The following is a 21,460-nucleotide window of genomic DNA, read 5'->3' as shown; positions in this document are numbered from 1 at the left end:
AGAGTAACTGCAATTTGAAATTAGGAGGCACCTACGCAACCATATATTGTCATTAAAATCTTAAAAGCAGGGTTCACAACAATCAAATCTAGAACAAATTCTTCATCCTAAAGCAAAATTTAACATGACTTGGAAGGTTTGCTTGAGGCAAGCAGATAAAATTTCCTACAGCAGAAAATTTCCCATCCGGATAGCTTTTCTGTTCAGAGAGAGTCCTTGTTCAGATCATCGAAGTAAGGATGTTCCATAGCTTTCTTCGCTGAAATACGCTTTGAGGGCTCATACTGCAACATTTGCTACAACCACAAACATTTTTGAAGTGTCAGTCATCATATAAAATAAGAATTTGAAATGCCTTGTCTCTAAAGCAACCCATAGCCAATTGAAGTGGAGAGTAGGGGTCCAGCTTACAGAGAGCAGATCCAGCCCATCTTTATCCAAATTAGGAACAGCGGTTGACACAGGTTTTGGCCTCCATTGGGGGTACTCATGCCAGTGCATTAGGCTGCTTACACCAGGCCACATTTCTTCATTTGGAGTACCTAATAACCTGCTCAAAAATCCAGAAAAGAAATTACAAGGGTCCGTGATAACAGAAACCAGATATATTGAAAATGAATGCTGCGTCACTAAACTTGAATATGTGGAGGAGTTGCTGCAGTTCAGAATCTCCTTGGAAGAGTGCTTGCTTTGTGACGAGCTCAGCTACAATTCAGATGAAATACATTAAACCCTCGAAGCAAATATCTAATACGGTAATGAAAAAAAATTAAACAATGGTCAAACCAATGCCATGGAGTAGGGAGAACATTTACCAAATATACAGCCAACAGACCACATATCTACAGCAGTTGAGTAATGGGTAGATCCTAAAAGGACTTCAGGAGCTCTATACCACAGAGTCAATATCTGAAATAGCAATAACAACGAGTCTTATACTGCTCGTACTGTTAAGAGAACTCGTTATCAAGCTTGAAGAACATACATGAGAAAACATGATTTTACCTCATGAGTATACTTCTTAATTGGCACGGTAAATGATCGAGCAAGTCCAAGATCTGCTATTTTAAGCACCAGTGTCTTCGGGTCCATCAAGAGATTGTGAGGTTTTAGATCCCTGAGCATAAAGACAGAGAAAAAGAAGACGATAAACAACTGATCATAAAACATAATACTTCAAAATCACACATACAAGAACGAGTCAATTGTGAGGAAAAAAATTTGGAACTTTACCTGTGTAAGATTCCGTGACCGTGGCAAAAAGCAACACCCTTGCAAAGTTGGAACATCAAACTCTGCCAAAAAGAATCACCAACACATTTGTAACTATATGTAGTGGGGCGGCGGAGGGGAGGGGGGGTGTGGCAAACGATCGAAAAGCTTATTCTTCTATAGACTCTTTACCTTAACGATTCTGGCAGGAATGTTCTCTCCTGTTTGACGGAAGCTCCGGATGAACTTTTTGAGATCAGTTTCCATGTACTCAAAGACCAAGTAGAGTACTGTCTTCCCTTCTTTATTCTGACCTTGTTTGACATCGATCAACCTGTTGGGAGTGTTGTTTAATGACAAACTTAAAACCTCTACCAATAGAAAGAGACGGAAGGGATTTAACCCAGAAAAAAGTTCTCAGGATTAAAAAAAATCTTGAAATACGACTACGTCGATGGAATCAAAAGCATGAAAAAAGATTGACTCTGAAAACCCCACGAGAAACCGGCTCAAGAATACTACATGAAACCAAATGAAGAGCAGATCAAATCACAGAAAGAATGAAATTGTAACCCGGTGAATTAAATAGGAAAACAAACCCTCTAGAAATAAAAATTTAAAAAACCCAAACCCCACCACAAGAAACAATGTTCAGAATGATAGAATAAAACCCAAGATTTAAAAAGAAACTCCCAAGTCCTAGAATGAAACATCTATTAAGAAGTGATTGAAAAGGATCGAGTGGGATTCCAAGAAATGGAACGAAAAACAAGAAGAAGGATCCAAACGGAAGAGGGAGGGGGAGAATGGAGTATACCTGACGACGTGGGGATCGCGGGAGAGCATGCGGAGGATGGAGACCTCGCGGAGAGTGGTGGGAGGGACGCCTTCCTCGTCCTCGTGGAGGCGAGTCTTCTTGAGGGCCACGATCTTCCCCGTCGCCTTCTCTTTCGCCTTGTACACCTTTCCGTATGTCCCTTCTCCTACCTTCTCCAGCTTCTCGTAAGCATCCATTGCAGACACGATAGCCCTAACGCCTCCTGCTTTCTCCATTTTTCTACCCTTTCTCTCTCGCGCACTCCCTCTTTTCAAATGGCTTGTTGTGTGCGAAGGTATGGGACCCAATATAAACGGTTGGGACTTGGGGAGGCGCGTGAGATCTCTTCTGTTCTTTTGATCCGTTGAGGCAACGGCTACAATTTTTGAAATTTAAATTTGTCCGCTCTCTTATCCCTTCTATTGCTTTCCTCTTACATATAACAACATTTGAGGAGATGGCATGCATCTATATACATTTACACTGGTCCTAGACTCCTAATCTATATTCAATATCATTTTTTCCCCGGGCACCATACTATCCTAAGCTCCTGTTGGATTGCAAAATAGTTTCATCTTATCTTAACATCCAAACACTAAAAATACAAACATTTTTTTAATTTCAAATATTTAAAATTTTCATCTAATCACTATCTAATTATTATAACTTTCCAAAACATTCATATAAAACACAAAAAATAATTCAATTTTTTCAAATTTCAAAACAAAAATTATATTAGAATAATATTTAAAATTTATAATATTGTTGTTCTTTTTTTTTTTCTCAAAATCATATAAAACATTTTAACTCCACTCATTTCACTATTATTCACAAATCATTTTATTACTATTCACAAATCTTTCATCTCATGTCAACATCTAAACGAGGCCTAATTCTTTTTTAGTTATTTATAAGAATAATATTAGATACAGTTCTAGGAGAGAAGCTCTGCATACTCATTTTGAAAAAAAGTAAAATCTGCCAAAAAAATATGATTTTTTTTTATGTGAGTCTCAAATTCTAATATTTTTTTCAAAGAGACTACACAAAACTTACAAGTTCTAAAACTGTTAATACAGGGACAAAATATATGAACAAGGAATAGCTGGATAGACAAAAATAACACCACATCCGTAGTTTATTTTTGCTTTTTTCGCAACCTCTACACCCACTTCAGAGAATCTATTCTACGGTTACAACCAATTAGAAGTGGACACGGTCTACAACTGTCCTAAACTATGAAAGTTGTCCTCTTCCAGTAACTAAAAGCACATATATTATTCCTATCAAAAAAAAAAAAAAAGCACATATATTACAATGGAAGGTAATGGGGAGATACTCTTAAAGCACTCAACTCTCATTTGTAGATGCTGTAACTAGTACACATGAAGACGATGGAAACATCATCACCACCACCAACCCCTCAAAATTTAACTTCTCAGATTCAGCCTCACATTCTGAACCTTAACAGATATCTGCAACTTCTGTTCCTCCAAATTCTTCAAGACACTGAACAGTTTTGCTCGGTATGCTTCACATCGCTGACTTGCATTCTCCAATTCAGCAGTTAATTCCAAAACTTTCTCATCCTGATCCTACAAAAGTGGAAAGAAAAGACTGCATATTAATTGAAATTAACATGCAGATGTACATATAAGAAACACAACTCACACATCTAAGAAAGCATCTCTTTTAAATATTAATACTTCCCTTGCCCCACTCCCAAAAAGATCCAAAAAAACTACTAGCCACCTCCAAGACCTGAAAAATGGCACTCAAAAAATCTAAAGAGACCTCAAGCCCCCAGAAATCAGAAGTGGCCTAAAGGTTAATAGAAAATATCAGAGGTTTTTTTTTAAACCTAAAAGTTTGGCCCCGAAAATTCATTAGGCTTTTTATGTCACGTTTCTAAGGTATACAAATTTAATTTATATATGATTAAATCATTTTGGGAATTTTTTTTTTTTTTTTTTTTGGGAATTCATTTTTTATTATTCTCACTCTGTCACCTATTTTTTTTTTTAAATATTGGTCGTAGGGATCTGTAAGTTGGAATGAGAGAAGGCATTATCATCTTACAATAGGGTATGGTCATGTCCCTCCAAGAAAAAAAAAATCCTGACTTCATCCCCGATGTCAAGCTCTTGAAATCTTCCAAGCCACAAAACTTAAACTGTATTCTTGACTAAGGAGAAAAAATTATGGAAACGGCATAGAAGATGCTTGCATGTCAAAGGATAAGATTTTTCTACTTGACTTGTAGAAATGATTAGAATCAGCGATGGTAGTATTTTCAGAGATTATATTTCCTACAAGCATCGCCAGAGTATGTTTCTCATGGTACTAATGGCCATGGCCTTGTAGCTTAATGCCACATATTCCCCTTGTATAGGTGGACACCAGGGGTTCAACCCATTGTAGGTGGGATTTGTGGGCATAAGGTTTCTTGTATCACTTGTATTTCTTTTTTAAGGAAAAAAAAAAGCATCACCAGTCGACCATCTGACTTTACCATATTCAATCATTCCATTCCAGTAGAGGAAGACACTAGAGGATAATGGACTAAGGGACAAAACAAACCATTTCTTTATCTGGTGATTATTTCTAAAGGCGGGTATCTAGGTTTCCATGAACAAAAAAAATCTTGATTGGCTGATGCTTGAAATCCAACATTGTAAGTCAGACCATTGCATCCAAATATTCAGTGGAATATGTGAACTTAGTGTTCTTAATAGAGCTCTTTTAGTGTGTCTCATCTTTAAACCCCCTAAGATCCATCCTATGCACCCACAGATTTAGTCTGTACTCTTCTTGGTTTTAATCAACCAGCACGAAATCATCTACATAACCCTTAAACAGACATTAATGCGGAATCAGAGGAAAAAGGCCCTGTACAATTCATAACACAAGTCATTATTAGGATATACCCATGGTTTCAAGCTGATAGAGCAGCATTGTTAATATGAGGAAAAAACTCGGATCGGCAAGTAGAGAATATTTTACAGGGAAAATAAATTCACAAAGATATGATGCAAAGGCTATAGGGGGGGAATATCTTTTATGAGAAAAGAACATACCATGGAACAAGACTGAAGCTGTTGACAGGTATTAGCCAGGGTACTTTGAGTAGTGACCCCAGAACCTTGCTTCTTGGCTGCAGCAACCTTCTTTGCAGCCTCATGAAGAGCATTCATCGCAACATTATAAATAAGCATGGATTCAGCCCCTTCTTCAACATATTTGATAGCCTCCCGTTGTAGACTGTCATAACGGGCAGTAGATGACTCTTGAGAATCACTTGGCAATCCAAGAGTGCGCTCATCCAACAAAACCCCACTTTTGGCATTTCTTGTCCACCGTTTCAAGATATAATGAGATGGAAGTGTAAGTACATTCATTACTCTAAATACTGCTAATATGTGTCTACATATAATACCTGAAAATTCAAACAATTGACAGCTACAACTGGCTCTCTTTTCAAAAACATTGAACCTAACAAAATTTACTTTGTGGTCTTCCCCAAATTTTGCCACCCGATACATAGTTTCTGATCCAGTGTCATCAACTATAGTTGCAGGATAAGCAAGAGTCTCAACCAATTCTTCTTGGAATTTCATAAATATTTTCCTTGTATAGAGATTTGCTGCTTGTTTTTCCATGGGAGAAGGCGTTTTCAGAACAGGTGAAATATTAATTGTATCATAATCTGCTTTTATTTCCTTTTCATATCGACTAGCAATTGCTTTTTCATACTGCTTAATCAGCACCTGAATATTAGTTGATGCGTTTATATAGCCATCAAAGTATGAATTAATATTATCACTTCCTTGGGTTATGGACATCTCCCCGAAGAATGCATCCCGTAGATAAACTGGTACCCATTGTTGGCGAGCATTGTACATTGACTGAAGCCACTCATTATCCCCAAGATCATATCTTTGAAGAAGGGACTCCCAACATGACTCGAACTCATCCATTGTCTCTGTCAAATTGATGCACTTTTGAAATTCCGCTTCGAAAGTAGGGTGTGAGCGATATACATCAGAAAGCTTCTCTTGAGCTTCCCTGAACACATTCCATTTACAAAATCGGTGACGGGTTCCTGGAAACACTTGTACAACAGCTGCTCGTATGATTCTATCCTGATCTGTTGTGATTGAGATAGGATGGCGTCCAGACATTGCTGTTAGCCAAGCCTGGAATAGCCAAACAAACGAGGACTCCGACTCGTTGAGGAGTAACGCACATCCAAACAATACTGGTTGTCCATGATGGTTCCACCCTGTAAATGGAGCAAAGGGGACACGGTAACGATTCATTCTATATGTAGTATCAAATGTAACAGTTTCTCCAAAGTAGTTATAATTCATTCTTGAATTTGCATCAGCCCAGAAAATGTTTCCTGTTGAATTCTCAAAATCACCCTGGACTGCATAAAAGAAATCAGGATCCTCAACCTGCATTTGCTTCAAATAATCAAAAACAATCTGGCCCCCACTCCCTAAAGTCCTCTGCCTACTACTACTCATATAATTCTGGCAATCAACTTTAGTAAATCCAACATTGTTAATACCACCCGATTCCTTGATCAACACAGACATTACTCCACTAGGACCCATTCCAGCCGCTTGAAGGGTATCAATCAGGCTTCGAGCAGGACCTGATACATGCCTATGTGACCGGAGGCAATGCACCTTATCCGGCGGCACAAGCTCATGATTATGTTCCTTCACGAGTTTTGACACCGCCCATTTTCCAGAACTCTGCTTCTTTACAGTCATCTGCGCCTTACACCCAACTCTAGTGATCGTCCGCTGTCTCTTAGACCTATTTTCAGCTCCCTCACGACGAAACCCTTCACGAGAACACACAATTTGACGGCATATGATGGACCCATCACGTCGGGACCGCTGGTACACACTGACCCGGGTGCTAAAACCAATGCGACGGGCATACGAATTATAGAAGATACGCGCAGCCTGTTCAGAATCGAATTCCATGCCCTCGTAAGGTTCAAGATTTGGGTCTCCATCTGAGGTTAAAAACCCGTGAGAAGTAGAAGGATTAGAACCTTCGACTAATTCATCATTGTAATCCCTTTCATAGTCGTCATCAGGGTGTTCTAAGTCGAGGGTGGTCGTTTCATCTTCCACAGAACCACCCATGTCGAACTCCATAACCTCATTTTCAATGCTCAGAGGTTCAATATCCATGACTGGCTGACAATAAAATGCCTAATTTGTCCATTAGCTTCCAGAATCTATAAATTGATAATTTTTTTGGCAAAAAAGAGTGGCTAAGGGTTTATTTTGCATCGAAATTACAGCAATTAATGGCGAAAGAGAGAGGAGCTGACTGACCGGGAGATCAGGAGCGTAGAGGAAGCTCAGAGAAGAAAATGAAGGATCTTTGAGTAGACGAGTTGCAGAGGATCATGCACAGAGATTGCCAGTACTGTGAGAGAAGCTCTACTCAGCTTTCAGTTGGGGGAGGAGGGAAAGGAAATTTTTGGGAGGTGGGTCTTGAGTCTAAACTCTTGACCCTTGAGGGTTTTCCGTCCGGTGCAAAAGTTGAGTGAGAGAAGAAATTTCTGAGCGTAATCCATTTCATAAAATCTGTTTTATAGAAAAGAATTATAAAATCGGCTTTATAGGAAAGAATTACGTTATAAATATATCTAAAATCTTATTCACAAATAATATAAGATTATTTTTTAATACTCTCTTTTATGTGTAGGTCAATATTTTTTTAGCTCTTGTCACTGGATAAGTAGTGGAGGTCCCGTTCATATTGTGAGAGGCTCTGATATCATAAAAAAATTCACGAGTCTAACTCATCTCATAAAATCAATTCTACAAGAGAGTATTGTTCATTTTTTATAAACATACTTAAGATCTTATGAAATGAATTATTCATCAACAGTGTGTATGATCAATATCAACTCAACATAAAACAATCGTTTAATTTTCCTAATAACTATATATATATATATATATATATATCAATTAGATAATTTCATCCCCATTTGTTAACAAAATTAATTATTTTTTTTTATCACGTGATATCCAAACTCACGTTGACACCAAGTAATTTCAAAGGTTAAAAATTATTTAACGTCAAAAAATTAAAAACTAAAAAAAACATATAATTAACTAAAAAAATTCGAAATAAAAACCATAAATAAACTTAGAAATTGAAAAGAAAAAATGGATGGCCATATTTGGGGATGGCCATATTTGGGTCACCCCACGCTTCGAATCCACGTGGATTAAATTGAGCCAATGACGGACACGTCACAATGGATAGCATTTCTTTGAGAGTTAATCTATATACAGTCTTATTTTTTCAAATAAGAAGGGGTCATATAAGTCTATATAATTATGTTTTAAAAAAATTTAAGATTACAATAATATTATTTTTAAAATAATTTTTTTTCTCTTTTATCCCTATAAATTAATGGGATTGCACACGTAATCTCTCACTCAAGACTGTAAATAAAATTTTCTTGAACAATATTACACATAATCGTAAAATGCACAAATATCATATAATTCTTTTGAAAAAAAATGGATCTAATATTTACTCTTTTTTTTTTTTTTTTTTTCAACTGATTGCGCTAGATTTACTCGTTCCACTGCTCCAGATATATTTCTCATAGAGATTTCATGTCGCTGACCCAACACCGAAGTCTTCTCTAATAAAGAACAATCAAGTAGACAAAGCCAAGCTGTCGAATTTCGGTTCCCCAGAGCCCAAACGGAGGAGGGTTTGTACTTGGAAAATGGAGGTCTGGTTTTGGAACATATCATTACTTCTTTTGATGGCAAATACAGTCCCTTTCGGATCTTCTCCAAACGAGAGCTCGAGAAGGCCACCAACGAGTATCATGTGAATGGAGTCTTACACGAGGATTTCAAGCATAGCCTCTAAGAGAAACCCTTGATGGTCGTGAAATATGTGTCAAGAAATTTCTGGCAACCTCATCTCGGATTCATAAAACATGGTGCATAAACGAGGTGGCGGTCGTGTCTCAGATGAGCAAGCACAAGAATGTCCTGAAGCTCTTGAGTTGTTGCTTGGAGACTGAAATCCCAACGTTAGTGTACGAGTTTGAAAGAAATGGAAGTCTCTTTGGTCATATATTGAACGGCCATCGACGACTATCATGAAAGAGCAGACTTAGTGTAGCGAGCGAAGCAGCACATATAGTTGCTTATCTTCACAACGTCACGCTCGATCTGATCATCCATTGAGAAATAAACTCGAGAAATATCCTCTTAGACGGAAACTTTGTTCCCTAACTGTTCGAGTTCAGTTTCTCGGTGCCCATTCCCTTGGGTGAAAAGCATGCAGATGCCGAAATTGTGGGAGACGTTGGGTTTATTGCTCTGGAATTGCTTAATTCCGGCAAATTTACAAAGAAGAGCGATGTTTATAACTTCAAAGCCATCTTGTTCAAGATTTTAACTGGAAAGAGTGTGAGGAACATGGTGCCTGAATTGAATTGCAGAGGGGAAAGTTCAATCTCAAATGCCAAAAAGTCGCAATTGGACACAGAGAGAGAAATACTGAATCTTATTTGAAAGGTGATCTATTGGGTGAAGGAGACAAGAAACAACAAATGTAATGTGCAGAGATCACAGTTAGATGTCTTAAGATGAATGCTGATGAGAGGCTTACCATGATGGAAGTTTCACGATCGCTTAGAGAGATCAAAAGGCTCGGCTCCGAAACACCCCAACATAACGTGAAGCATCTCTAAGATCCTGATAAAATGCAGCGGACCGAACAATGGCGGAGTCTGCAAGTCTGACTTGCAATTCCAGTATGAAACAGGCGCAGTTTCAACACAAGTACGCCAGACTAATCACGCCAAAACTCTTATGAATACTATCGTTACATGCGTAAGAAAAAAAGGGGGGTGTTTAAATTTACATCATATATTATGAAACACTGATGCACCAAAATGCAGCATAACAAGATAGGCAGCTACTTCCAAGGCAGGCACATAACACTGCTGTATCAGTCATCAAACTATGACATATGCAGTCATATGAAACTGTGACTATCAACCTGTGCAAAACGCCTTGATGCTATTGATCACATGGAAGCTTCAAACCACATAAAACTTAGTCTCTATAATAAAAATACAAAACTTCATCTCTTCCAGAACTTAAAATACAATCCTCGATTATTTTTTTCAAAAAATAAAGAAAGAAAGAAAAACAGATCAAATTCAGTTCCACACCTACAATTTCAGGATGTAAATATTTGAAAAAAGTGGGTGATATCATAATTATTTTGGTATTTCAGTTACGTGCACATCAGATTTAAACGAGAATAACTATATTTGTTGAGATTGGTTGGATGACGGGGAAGCCATCACCGAGAGAACGTCTGTCACTGAAGCCATGACACTCAAAGCTGCTTTCAGAACATCCTGTGAACACCCTGGCTTTACAATAGTTCGTACCTAGAGAGAAAAAAAGAGTTCGATGAGAAAGAATTCACAAATGGAGGGAAGTACGAGCCAAATGGGCAATGCATAGATGATGCAGACTAAAGGAAGCTCAAGGAAACAATCTCTAATTCCAAAGAATCTTGCAAACTAGGTTCATATTTAAAAAATAAAAAAATAAAAAGAGAAAAGAGAAAAGAAAAGAAAAAATAAAAAAAAGGGGTACATATCTCAAATATGAAAAATCCCACTCAAGAGGAATGCAGTAGGAGATGAGGCAGGCAAGAGGCTTAAACTTGATTCTCCAAAAGCCACTCCAGTTATATGTTTCCACAAAAAGTCAGTTATATGTTTGGGCCACAAAAAGTCAGTTATATGTTTCCACAGCTTCGACTTGTTAGGGGCATCGATGTAATTTCATCATTTCGGTTGTGGCCCAAAGTTCAAGTTGTGAAACTTGCTATAAACGGATGTGGTTCTTGCAGTTCAACGGAGAGAACAAAGCCTTAAGAAAAGTTTTTCAGCAACTACGATCTCTTGTGCAAAGAAATTCTAATAGGTGTAACAAGTTTGTGTGATGTGACGATGGATTTATAAAATTAGTAAATGTGATATAGTTTATATACCATAAATAAAATTTTTTCGTATCACACGAGGAAGTGTAAGCTTGCAATGAAATAAATAAAAAAAAAAACAAAAAAGTAAGTATCATCTTTTAACATCTCACAGAATTAAATCCATCAACAGAAAGTGATGGATTACAAAACCTTGCAGCCTCGTTTGTTTTCAGAGATGAATTGAGATTAAAATTAAAAAGTTGAATAAAATATTGTTAGAATATATTTTTTAATATTATTTTTGTTTTGAGATTTGAAAAAATTGAATTATTTATTTTATTCTGTGTGAATTTGAGAATGTTGTAATGATGAGATGTGAAGCTCTCAAAGTTTTCAAAGTTTTGGGTTTTAGTCTTGAAAGCAAACCATGAACAGTTGTAGCAATGTATATATCCTGCATGAATAAAACTAAAAAATTGAGACCATAGTATCGTAAGCACCTTATCAAGATATTCTTGCAATTTCTTGATGCGGCCCATGTAATCCTGGTCTTCAACGCATAGACTTACAGCCTTAGAATCAGCACCAGGACCATCAAACTGAAGAGGTCCTGGATTTCTGTACATGTCATCCATCAAAAATTTTGATGCATTTTGCCTCAACAGACTGCAACCAAAGTTATTCACCACTTTAAAACCAGAGTAACAATAAAACCTCATGAAGCAAAAATCAATGCTTAATCAAGTAAACTGAGGGGGCCAAAATTAAGAGAAGAGAGAAAGAGATTAAAAAACAATTACCCCATCCAAAAAAAAAATAAACGAAATCAATTCAAAGTTAGCCACAATATCCTTATTAACTTTTTATTCTTCTCTCTTTTTTTATAAGTAGCTTTTTATTTTTTATTCTTTATTTTTTATTTTTTATTCTTTTCTTCTCTTCCTATGTCCTAAATTACAACATGGCATCTCACATGCAATCACTAGGAGACTTACTCGTATGCTTTGCCTCTCAAGTCCACAGTTGCTGGATGAATGGCAGGTTTTCCTATTGACAAGGCCCCCGGGCTTTGAGACCAATGCTTCACAGTCATCATTGCCTAATGTTCATCAAGTACAATCAATGAAGTCAACGGCCTCGACAATTGCAAGAATTATCAAAGAACCAAAAAACACTCGACTGCACTTAACTTGGAAAATAATAAATTAAGAAAAAATTTAAAATTTGTATTTGTTATGAAGGAAAAGCACTAAAAAAACACATTGAGAAAGAAAACCCTACTGTAATTGGAGCAGCACCACAACGCCAATTCTTCACTGGATTCTTCAGGTTAGTTATAGTTGCCAGGTAGCCATTCAAACCAGCAGCTAAAATATGATAGCAGATATGCCCAAGAATCTGCAAGAATATCATCTCAATGTTAACATAAGAGGAGGGATATTAATAGCTAAAAATGCTGAGGAGACAAAGAAATGCCTAACGTTTACATACAAAGGCATAGTCACAATCAAATTTTGATGGTAATGATCCCCGAGCCTGATAACCAAAGAAGTGGCAGATAGCATTAAATTTCTTCCCTTTGTATGTGCCTTCTTTCTGTTCAAAATGCAAAAGGCATCAGCAACTATGAGTCTTGTTGCATTAAATATACCTCAGCATCAACAGTTCTAGAAACAATTCTAGTCTGTTATAATTTATTATCCCAAAAAGCAATCAAATGCTAATCTATAATCATGATTCAAATTCATTAAGCATCAGACAAAATAAAAGTACAGGATAGAATACAAGTCAAACAATAACTATAATTCTGAGGAATATTTAATGACTACACACAACATAAACTTCAGTAAGGACTAACAGTCTTAGGAATGGAAGCAAAATTCCATGTTAAAGCAAAAGAAGAGAGGCAAGATTAGCAGCAAATAACTAATGCACTAGATGGATTTTGCATTCTGCGGGGAGTAATAAGGCCCATTGGATGCCAAATCATTCCCCTAAAGAAATAAAAATAACTTTCTCAGGCACCATAACATAGAGAAATCCCCTTGTTAAAAATAGACATTCAAGTAACAAGAGGAAAAAATATTTGAGATATCCCAACCAGAAAAAGATATCACGAAAAGAGAGAAAAATTCCAGTGCCGTCAGCATTAGAACAAAGCATGAAAAAGCTATACATGTATAAGAGCAAACATTAAAAGAAGAAACAAGAATTGTGTACCAGACGCTTGTTCATTTCAGTCTCCACAAGATGCGCAAAAAGTTTCTCTGTCTCGATCTGCACAATAAAGTAAACAGGATATTAGAGATCTTAAAGTTTAATGTGTTCTTTCCATAATGAAAGTATCTGAAGCCCATTACCTGGGATAATTGTGCGGAATCATCTGATTCAGGGTAAAGGAGCAGCTGTAACATTCAAAATCTTAATCTTAGATGGGCCCTAACTCATTAAAATTAGATTAAGTTTTCAATGGGAGAAGCATGGGAAATTGGAACCTGTTTCCTAATAAAGGGAGGCAAAAATTCAAACAAAGCAGATGCCCAGGGTGAAAGTTGAGAAAAAATGTTATCTGTAGAAACACCTTGCTTGAGCAAACCATGGATTTCCTGAGGTACAAAATGTCAATGTTAAAGCACAAACACATTAATTAGCTCATTAATGTCACATGAAAATACAAAAAGAAATATAAATTTGTAACCACATAGTTTTGGATGGAAATAGAAGCCATTACTTAAAGAAGATGCTTTAGGATTATTCATCTATCGGGGCAGAGATAGAGAGAGATGGAAAGAGAGACATGGGTGCTTCAAAAGGAATTATTATTTAACTACCAAAGTTACCTTCAAAAGAGCATACACTTCAGGAATGCTTTCTATAAGCCCTTCTGGTAGTAAGATAACCCCATGGTACTTATCTGGTCCAAATAAAAAAGATCAGATAACAAAAATTGAAATTAGCACCAACCATAGCATTAAAAACCACTAAAACTATTTGAAACCTTGTCCTGCCCTGTCTTGAACTGCGTCACAAATTTGTTTTGTGATATCAAAAATAGTAAGCTTTGATGCAGCCACCTCCTCCCCAAGAATAACCTGCAAAGAGTGTATCAACTATCAAATTACAAGTAGAACAGTGATCAAGAAAAATGTTTAATTTTAATTGCTAAGTCATAATGGTGACATTGTGTCCAATGGCATTAGAAAAAATTAATGCTAACCATGTTCGGATGGGACTGGAGGGTGCACTCTAGAGCAACGTGCGATGCCTTCCGACCCATGAGTCGGATGAAATAATAATACTGAAATGGAAAACACGTTAGGTAGATTTTTCAATTGAACAACATCAAAAAGGAAGAGAATAGATACCCAAGAATTGATAAACCATGAAAAAGATTGCACAGCAAGATCAATAATCTTACACTAATCAACTACCACTGAAATTAGACTGAAAAGATGAGATATTTCACAAGAACTGAATTAAGGACATTAATCCACTACCTTCTCTGCAGAGAGTGCATCAGTGCAAACATTACTGATGAGCTGGGAATTGACCTGAAAAATTAATTAACTAATTAATTCTCATTGCCAAGACTCATCGATTACAAATGGTCTCATAACATAATTTTGAAACTCTTCTAACAAAAAAGGATGAGATTTATCGTTTGGAGAATGAGATGAGATTAGAAATCTGCGAATAGTAGTGAAATGGTTTGAGTCAAGATGTTTTATTGAATTTTGGGAAATGAAAGAGAAAAGGTTGAATAAAAATATTATAAAGTTAAAATATTATTATAATATAATTTTTTAATATAATTTTTATTTTAGAATTTAAAAAAGTTAAATTGTCTTTTGTGTTTTGTTTGAAAGTTTGAGAAAGTTGTAATAATTAGATGAAAAAAGTTGAAGATTTGAAATTGAAAAGTGTTTGTATTTTAGTGATGTTTGGGAATGAAATTTTGAGATGAGATGAGATGTGTTCCCAAATGAGGCCTTAGTAGACAAGCGTACTACATATGTTTCTAGGATCCAAATAGCTAATGAATAATCTTTTTTTATTTTTATGATAACCGAGGGTATCCGGGCCAGCTTGCGCGCACCTCAACAAATCCCACGGGGCCCTGAAGTTAACGACTAGGTAAACCTCCAGTTTCCCTAAGGGGACTCAAACCGGTGACCATTGGAGAGCAAACCCAAGGCCGGAACAGCTGAGCAATCCCTCAGGGTTATATAAATAATCTAATCTTATTAACATGCAAGTACGCCTCAACACAATAAGAAGCAGAAAGCAAATACATAAAGGGAATAGGGTTTGTTATCTTCAGCGAGAATCAGATTTTCAAGCATGATATCCCTAGACTACTGATGCAATAGGATTTCCTTTGGGTGATTAGGAGTAATTTCTTAAACATCCAAGTACACGATCAACATAGCTTAATTAATACCTTACATATTGTGTCAAAACCAACATTAGTTTCCACAAATTGGTTCCTGAGATCTCCATTCAGAGTGACAGGTACACCAACCACCTGAGAAATTCATAGAAGTTCAAATGATAAGACTATAGTAGAGCAAAATAATATTTAAATAAATTTATGCAAGATGCAAGGTACAGAACCGCAATAGAAAAACTAAACAAAATCCACTAAGGGAGAAAACCACCTATAATACGACTGTTCACTGGAGTATTTCATAAATTCCATCATATAAAATTCACATGCTAAATACCTTTGTGGCACATTTTGCCTCAGCAAATGTTTCTGCAAGCTGAGCAGCATCAGTGTTTGATGTCACCCCTTCAAAAACATCAAATTCATATTCAATAACTTCAAACTAAAAATATATATGCCAGAGTTAAAAATAGACACGTCCATAGTACCTCCAATAATGACAAGGCCATCCAATTTCAAATCTTTACATGCAGTTAAGGCAGCATTAACTTGCTCGGTTGTTCTAATTTGATCTTTTGTCCGTCCCAGCAAATCATAACCACCTAGTGAAACACAACCAAAATAAAGATCATACACTTCAATGCATGGTGATTTAATATTGCAACAAGAAGATTTGCTTATACAACCACCTACCTTGATTTTTGTAGGTTGAAAGAATGTCATCTGTTATCTCAAGAGTTTTCTTTGCAAATAAACCTTCTGAACCACCTGTTTGCAATTACAAGGGCATTATATTAAGTAAATAACTATAGCTTACTGCAAAAATGCACCATGCTCTCATATGCCAACTTTTTCTCACCATCTTCCCATATGCCAACCAAATTGGGAATGAAATATGTTACAGAAATGCAACCTAACTGCAGCTTTCTGAAACAATATTTTAATGTGAAGCATATTGCACAACAAAACATGTCAAAAACTTCATAGAGAGAGAATAAAAACAAAGTATATAGGACCTGACTATTAACTAGAGGGTTTGGTTAATATATACACGCATAAGACACATGTAAGGACAGGACAAATACGCATACCAACTAGTACGAAATAAACAGATGGTAGAACAATAGAAAAGGCGGTTTACCTAGAAATCCAAGTAAAGTACTACTAGGGTTGTGGATTTTAAGAGCGTCGTGAAGACCCCATATAACATTATGTCCTCCAGGAGACTGTCTCCCACAAAAGACTACTCCCACCCTGTTAGAAGACAAGCCGTTGGATACATAAGATTAACTGTAAAATAAACAACTGAAAAGGTAATCAGATGGGTACCTAATTGCTGGATGCTCAGTTATAATCTGAGCATCTGGTACTTTTGCTGTTGCCCTGAGAAAGTGAGCCAAGGGCTGACCATAAGTGTGGGGAAAATATCGGCATATGCTGTGGGCATCATTGGGGTCTATCACAGTAGTTGCGTCACCCAATTCAACCCTGACAGTGGTTCCCTGTATCATGACCATGTATGATTACGTTAGAAATTATTCCAATCCCGTCAAACTTTTACCAACCAGGAAACACCCCTCTAAACTTTCATAAATGCTATTTACATTGGAAATATTTTGAGATTCAAATACTTGCAACAACCCGTTATATGTCTTACTTAGTCTCTAGCGAACATTCGAAATATGCGTGCTCAAATAATAAGATGTATTTTTTTCATTTATCAAAAAACCCTCTGTTTGAATCTCACAGTCAGATAGTAATCTGCAAAATAGGCATTTGATTAAAAAAATCCAAATACATCTCAGCAACACTATGGCTGCTTACTGCGAGGCGATGGCAGCGAACAATTACAAATATAGAAGCAACCAAAAAATACTGAGACAGACCGAGCGGCACTAGACAATAATACATCTAATCGAGCAGTTCCATCAATTTTTTGAGATGACAACCGAACTAGACATCAATCAGATCACGGATTTTTTCGAACGCATAGAGAGCGACCCATGGAACAAAACAACAATTTAAGTTCATTCACCATGATTTGCGGGAAAAAAAGGATCTTAGACTACACACGAAACGCAAAAAGTGAAAGAAAAAAAAGGATCGAAACGAAACAAGCGGAAGCTCCGATGATTTAGCAACTCTAAAAATAGGCGTCAAAATATAGAGTGCAAAAACCAAACGTGTATCGAGAGTTTGGGAGAGAGAGACGGTAGTGGTGACCTGAAGACAAGGAGGGAGTACGGGTTGGTAGAGAGATCTGAGTTTTTGAAGATCGGAGAGTTCCCTGGGAATGCCGTAGTCTGAATCCATCGAGAAAATCTCCCTGTGCTCTGTGCGTTGTTGTTGCTGGTGGTGTTGGTGCTGTGGGTTCGGAGGGGCTTCAAGAGACAGCTTATATAAGGTGGAAAGCGACGGGGCGATACAACCAACCAACCCGCAGGTTTGGTCGAGTCGCCTGTGGTCTCTCTTATTATAAGACTCACCTTCGTTTCTTATTTTATTACACAAATGCCACTGATACCCTCCTTTTTTAAACCCACTCAAGATCTTATTCCAAATTCCAAGGATATCCCGCATCCATCGTCATCGTTGGTATTTACTTCATTGCCATCGTCTTTACCTTACCCAAAAAGAAATAATTCTTTTTTATTTTTGATTCTTAACTTTTTGGAAAATGTCATTTGTTTTTTCTAATCAGGAAAATGTCACTTTAATTCATGTGGTTTGGAACTGTTATTGTCCATACATTATTTTGTAGGCATATGTTTGTTAGACCAAATATATAAATGAATTGTCGTGCTTTCTTGTTAGGTGAGTCTTATATTTATTTTTAAATTTTTATTTTTTTATTATGTCACAAAACAAAGATTATGAAGTTTGCAATCTGATTGGACCAAAATTAAGTGCCGGTAGCGACAAAAGAAATACTATTTAATATTACATGATTGATTGTATTTTTCATTGAAATTAAACTATGTCGTTACATGATTATAGTCATAAAATTTAAAATATATTGCAATTATTTAAAAAATTTAGTACAAAATAAAATATCTTAATTTTTTTTGGAATTATCATTAAATCTCCATGTATTAACAAAAAATTAATTTATCTAAAAATTCGTTTTGTTTTATTTGGGATTTAAGTGAAGTGAGAGGTGGAATTGAAAAAGTGAGAGGGGGTAGGGGGAAGATTTTGAAAGGGCACACATTATTCGGCAGGAATATACTGAAAAGGGCATTTGTGTAAGTTCAAACTGAGCCCACTGACTTACCAAACAATGACAATATTAACATTAGAAGAAGAGAGAAGAAAGAAAAGAAGGCGTCACCTAACGCTCTACCCGTTTAAACTTTTGAACTTTTTGGGAAGCAAATCCATGGGGGATAGCAGCGGCGTTTATGGAGCTACAACTACAAGTCGTGCATCCCTATTTTCTGCTTATTTAAGGCGTAGCAAAGTTTTTATTTTACTTTTTTTTTTTTTTTTTAATGAAGACTGTAAAAATAAAAATAAAACGCATGCCGTTATTTAGAGAAGTTTTCTTTCAATTTTAATTGAGGAGGGATGGAAATACCATACCATTATCTGCAGGTCCCTTTTTTATTATTATTTTGGGGTTAAGATTGGAAAATTCAACAAGATTTCAATAAGTTGGAGGGAGTGGACCTTTTACCTAACCTGGAAGGAATGAAGGAAGGAAGGAAAGAGGCGCATTCCATTTCCAACCCACGCTGATGAAAACGAAATTATAACGTTTCGCTTCTACCGGAGGATTTCTTTATTTTATTTTTTTGTGATTAAGAAAATGAGATGAGATTTTAGGTAAAGATTGATCTCGTTTGTTTTCACAATTCTTTTTAATTTATCTTATCTTATCTCATATAATTATTATAATTTTTTTAAATTTTTATACAAAATAAAATAAGAGAATACCTTCACGCCGGTTGGGCTGTCCAACCTCAAAAAACAGTCCTCTAATAACAACTTGCCATATAAGTCGTTTAATCTACATCTCCTGCATTTGCCAACAGCTGATCAAAAAATCACAAGCTCTCCAATCTTTCTCTCGTGTCAGACAAACTCACAAAAATGAGTCATAATACTAAAGGGGAAAAACTTTCCACTTACAACGGCGGTAACATCTTCAACAAATTTATCCGTATATGCAGAATCGAAGGACCTAAAACAGTATTAATCCACAAAAATAAAATCCAAGTGAAAAAGGAGAAAAGATGAAGAAGCCCCACCGTGATGAACCCCCTCGTTTCGGCTTATTTCGGTTTACTGCTTTCATGCAACAGTCTTATTTCAGCTTATAAGGAGGGGTTTCATGCAACAGTTTGTGATTATTGGTCTACGTTTAGTCATATCCATGCAATATGTCAAAATGTTATCCACATAAGTTGTTTAATCTACATATCCTACTCTTTGTGACGGTGATTGCTCTGATTGTATTTTACACCGACCGGCTCGCTACTTTTAACTCGTCTTCTGATGAGTTTCTTTCCTCCCCATCGGCTTAGTTACCTGGCTTTATGGGTTCAAACTTAAAATGTTCCCAAATCTATTTTTACTGTCAATTTTTATGTCTCTATTGTAATAATTCATCAGTCCCAAGTTTCAATTTATGGCTGCGTTGGAGTTAATTAAAGTTTTTTCATCGAGTCACTGGAGTTTCTATGAGATATATTTTTTTTTCCTAATGGCCCTTTTTAATCAGGCTTTTGTTGGCAACTGATTATGTTATGTGTCTGACTCTCTTTTTCATTTTTGTGGTTCCTTTGGTTTCGTCAGATCATTGGCATTAAATTATGCAAAAGTAAATAAAATAGATAATTTAATTTATAGAATATAAAAATGACCTGTATTGAATTATGTAAATACAAACTAAAATGACTTTCAGGTACAGTAAATCATCTCTTGTGGTTATATTTGACCTTCATTCTAGCTGAACCAAATCTATTAAACAATTATTTCCTCAATCTGAACGCTCTCTCTCTCTTTCCACTACTGAATCGCATTTTGGTCGAGAAAATGGTCCAACACCCATGCACGTTCTCGTCCCAGTCATTTGTTGGCAAGTACTAGTTCTACCAACCATCCAAAAAAAAAAAAAATATAGCTCTACGATTCTACCTAGTGATGCAATTGAGTAGGTTTTTTTTTATGCTTATACCTTGTGCTCGTCTTAGATGTTTTTTTTTAGATGAAAATATAATAGACGTGTTTTTTTCGATAGTATTGTATGAAATATTTAGAATGTATTTACTGCACTCCAGGACCCTTCCACATCATTATCCAAGTCTCATATTGTATAATATTAATATTTTTATATAAAATTTAAAAAAAAAATTAATTGAATAAAAAAAATTGAAAAAAAAATAAATTTATAATATTTTATTATTATTTTGACTAATATATAGATAATCCAATGTAGGAATAACTTTTAAGTAGAATAACTAAATGTAAAATCATGTCATATTATACAAATTTTACATTTACATTTGTATAATCCAATGCTAATGCTCTAAGGGAAGGGGAAAGAAGGATTTTATTTCAGATAAGTTTTAATCAGGTGTGGTCTTTTGTAGTGTTTATTTAGACATATTTCGTACATGTCTTAATATAAGTGGAGGCTGTTATTTGGACAACTTCGGATGGGTTGTTCCGAAGAGGGTTTGATAAAATAAATAATTCAATTTTTTTAAATCTTAAAATAAAATTAATATTAAAAAAATATATTCTAACAATATTTTATTCAACTTTTAACTTTAATATCAACTTATCTCATCTAAAACAAATGAGACCTAAAAATAAAGAACATTCAAACACTTTCTAACATGCGAAGAGAAATTGACATAAAACTGCAGTGTCTTAGATATTGTATAATGTAGACAACTTAACATTTTGATGAGCTGAAAACATGTTGTGCCTACCTGTCTCCAAATTAATAAAGTGTGTGAATTAAAAAAACTGTTAAAAAAATCTCAATTTGTATGCATTTGCCGCATTACTCAATCCCCATC

General features: G+C 35.8%; 3 protein-coding genes across 4 annotated transcripts; all 3 read right to left on the bottom strand.

The window, feature by feature from the left end:
* Positions 1 to 8: 8 nt before the first annotated feature.
* LOC121260008 (cyclin-dependent kinase B2-1) lies at positions 9 to 2,343 on the bottom strand. The gene is made up of 8 exons (XM_041161862.1): positions 2,030 to 2,343; positions 1,405 to 1,546; positions 1,234 to 1,295; positions 1,006 to 1,117; positions 816 to 909; positions 636 to 705; positions 412 to 550; positions 9 to 296 (listed from the first exon to the last, which is right to left on the bottom strand). Exons 1-8 carry the CDS (start codon positions 2,263 to 2,265, stop codon positions 204 to 206), a joined length of 948 nt encoding a protein of 315 aa, XP_041017796.1. The 5' UTR covers positions 2,266 to 2,343; the 3' UTR covers positions 9 to 203.
* An 806-nt stretch (positions 2,344 to 3,149) lies between these two features.
* LOC121259961 (protein FAR1-RELATED SEQUENCE 5-like) lies at positions 3,150 to 7,612 on the bottom strand. Of its 2 annotated transcripts, none has more exons than XM_041161801.1 (4): positions 7,390 to 7,612; positions 5,107 to 7,263; positions 3,341 to 3,624; positions 3,150 to 3,305 (listed from the first exon to the last, which is right to left on the bottom strand). In XM_041161801.1, exons 2-3 carry the CDS (start codon positions 7,240 to 7,242, stop codon positions 3,460 to 3,462), a joined length of 2,301 nt encoding a protein of 766 aa, XP_041017735.1. In that variant the 5' UTR covers positions 7,243 to 7,263; positions 7,390 to 7,612; the 3' UTR covers positions 3,150 to 3,305; positions 3,341 to 3,459. The 2 variants fall into 2 exon arrangements, with proteins under 2 accessions (XP_041017735.1, XP_041017736.1); XM_041161802.1 differs by having other exon boundaries at positions 5,107 to 7,244.
* A 2,559-nt stretch (positions 7,613 to 10,171) lies between these two features.
* On the bottom strand, positions 10,172 to 17,823 carry LOC121259967 (pyrophosphate--fructose 6-phosphate 1-phosphotransferase subunit alpha). Its single transcript, XM_041161808.1, has 19 exons — positions 17,655 to 17,823; positions 16,761 to 16,933; positions 16,573 to 16,685; positions 16,125 to 16,199; positions 15,920 to 16,033; positions 15,769 to 15,836; positions 15,486 to 15,569; positions 14,542 to 14,595; positions 14,262 to 14,342; positions 14,043 to 14,136; positions 13,885 to 13,958; positions 13,540 to 13,650; positions 13,405 to 13,449; positions 13,265 to 13,321; positions 12,536 to 12,640; positions 12,326 to 12,442; positions 12,040 to 12,143; positions 11,545 to 11,710; positions 10,172 to 10,502 (listed from the first exon to the last, which is right to left on the bottom strand). Exons 1-19 carry the CDS (start codon positions 17,742 to 17,744, stop codon positions 10,374 to 10,376), a joined length of 1,854 nt encoding a protein of 617 aa, XP_041017742.1. The 5' UTR covers positions 17,745 to 17,823; the 3' UTR covers positions 10,172 to 10,373.
* Between the last annotated feature and the right edge of the window lie 3,637 nt (positions 17,824 to 21,460).

The sequence above is a fragment of the Juglans microcarpa x Juglans regia genome, chromosome 4D, assembly GCF_004785595.1.
Source record: "Juglans microcarpa x Juglans regia isolate MS1-56 chromosome 4D, Jm3101_v1.0, whole genome shotgun sequence".
Lineage (NCBI taxonomy): Eukaryota > Viridiplantae > Streptophyta > Magnoliopsida > Fagales > Juglandaceae > Juglans > Juglans microcarpa x Juglans regia.
This window is presented reverse-complemented; position numbering and strand designations above follow the sequence as displayed.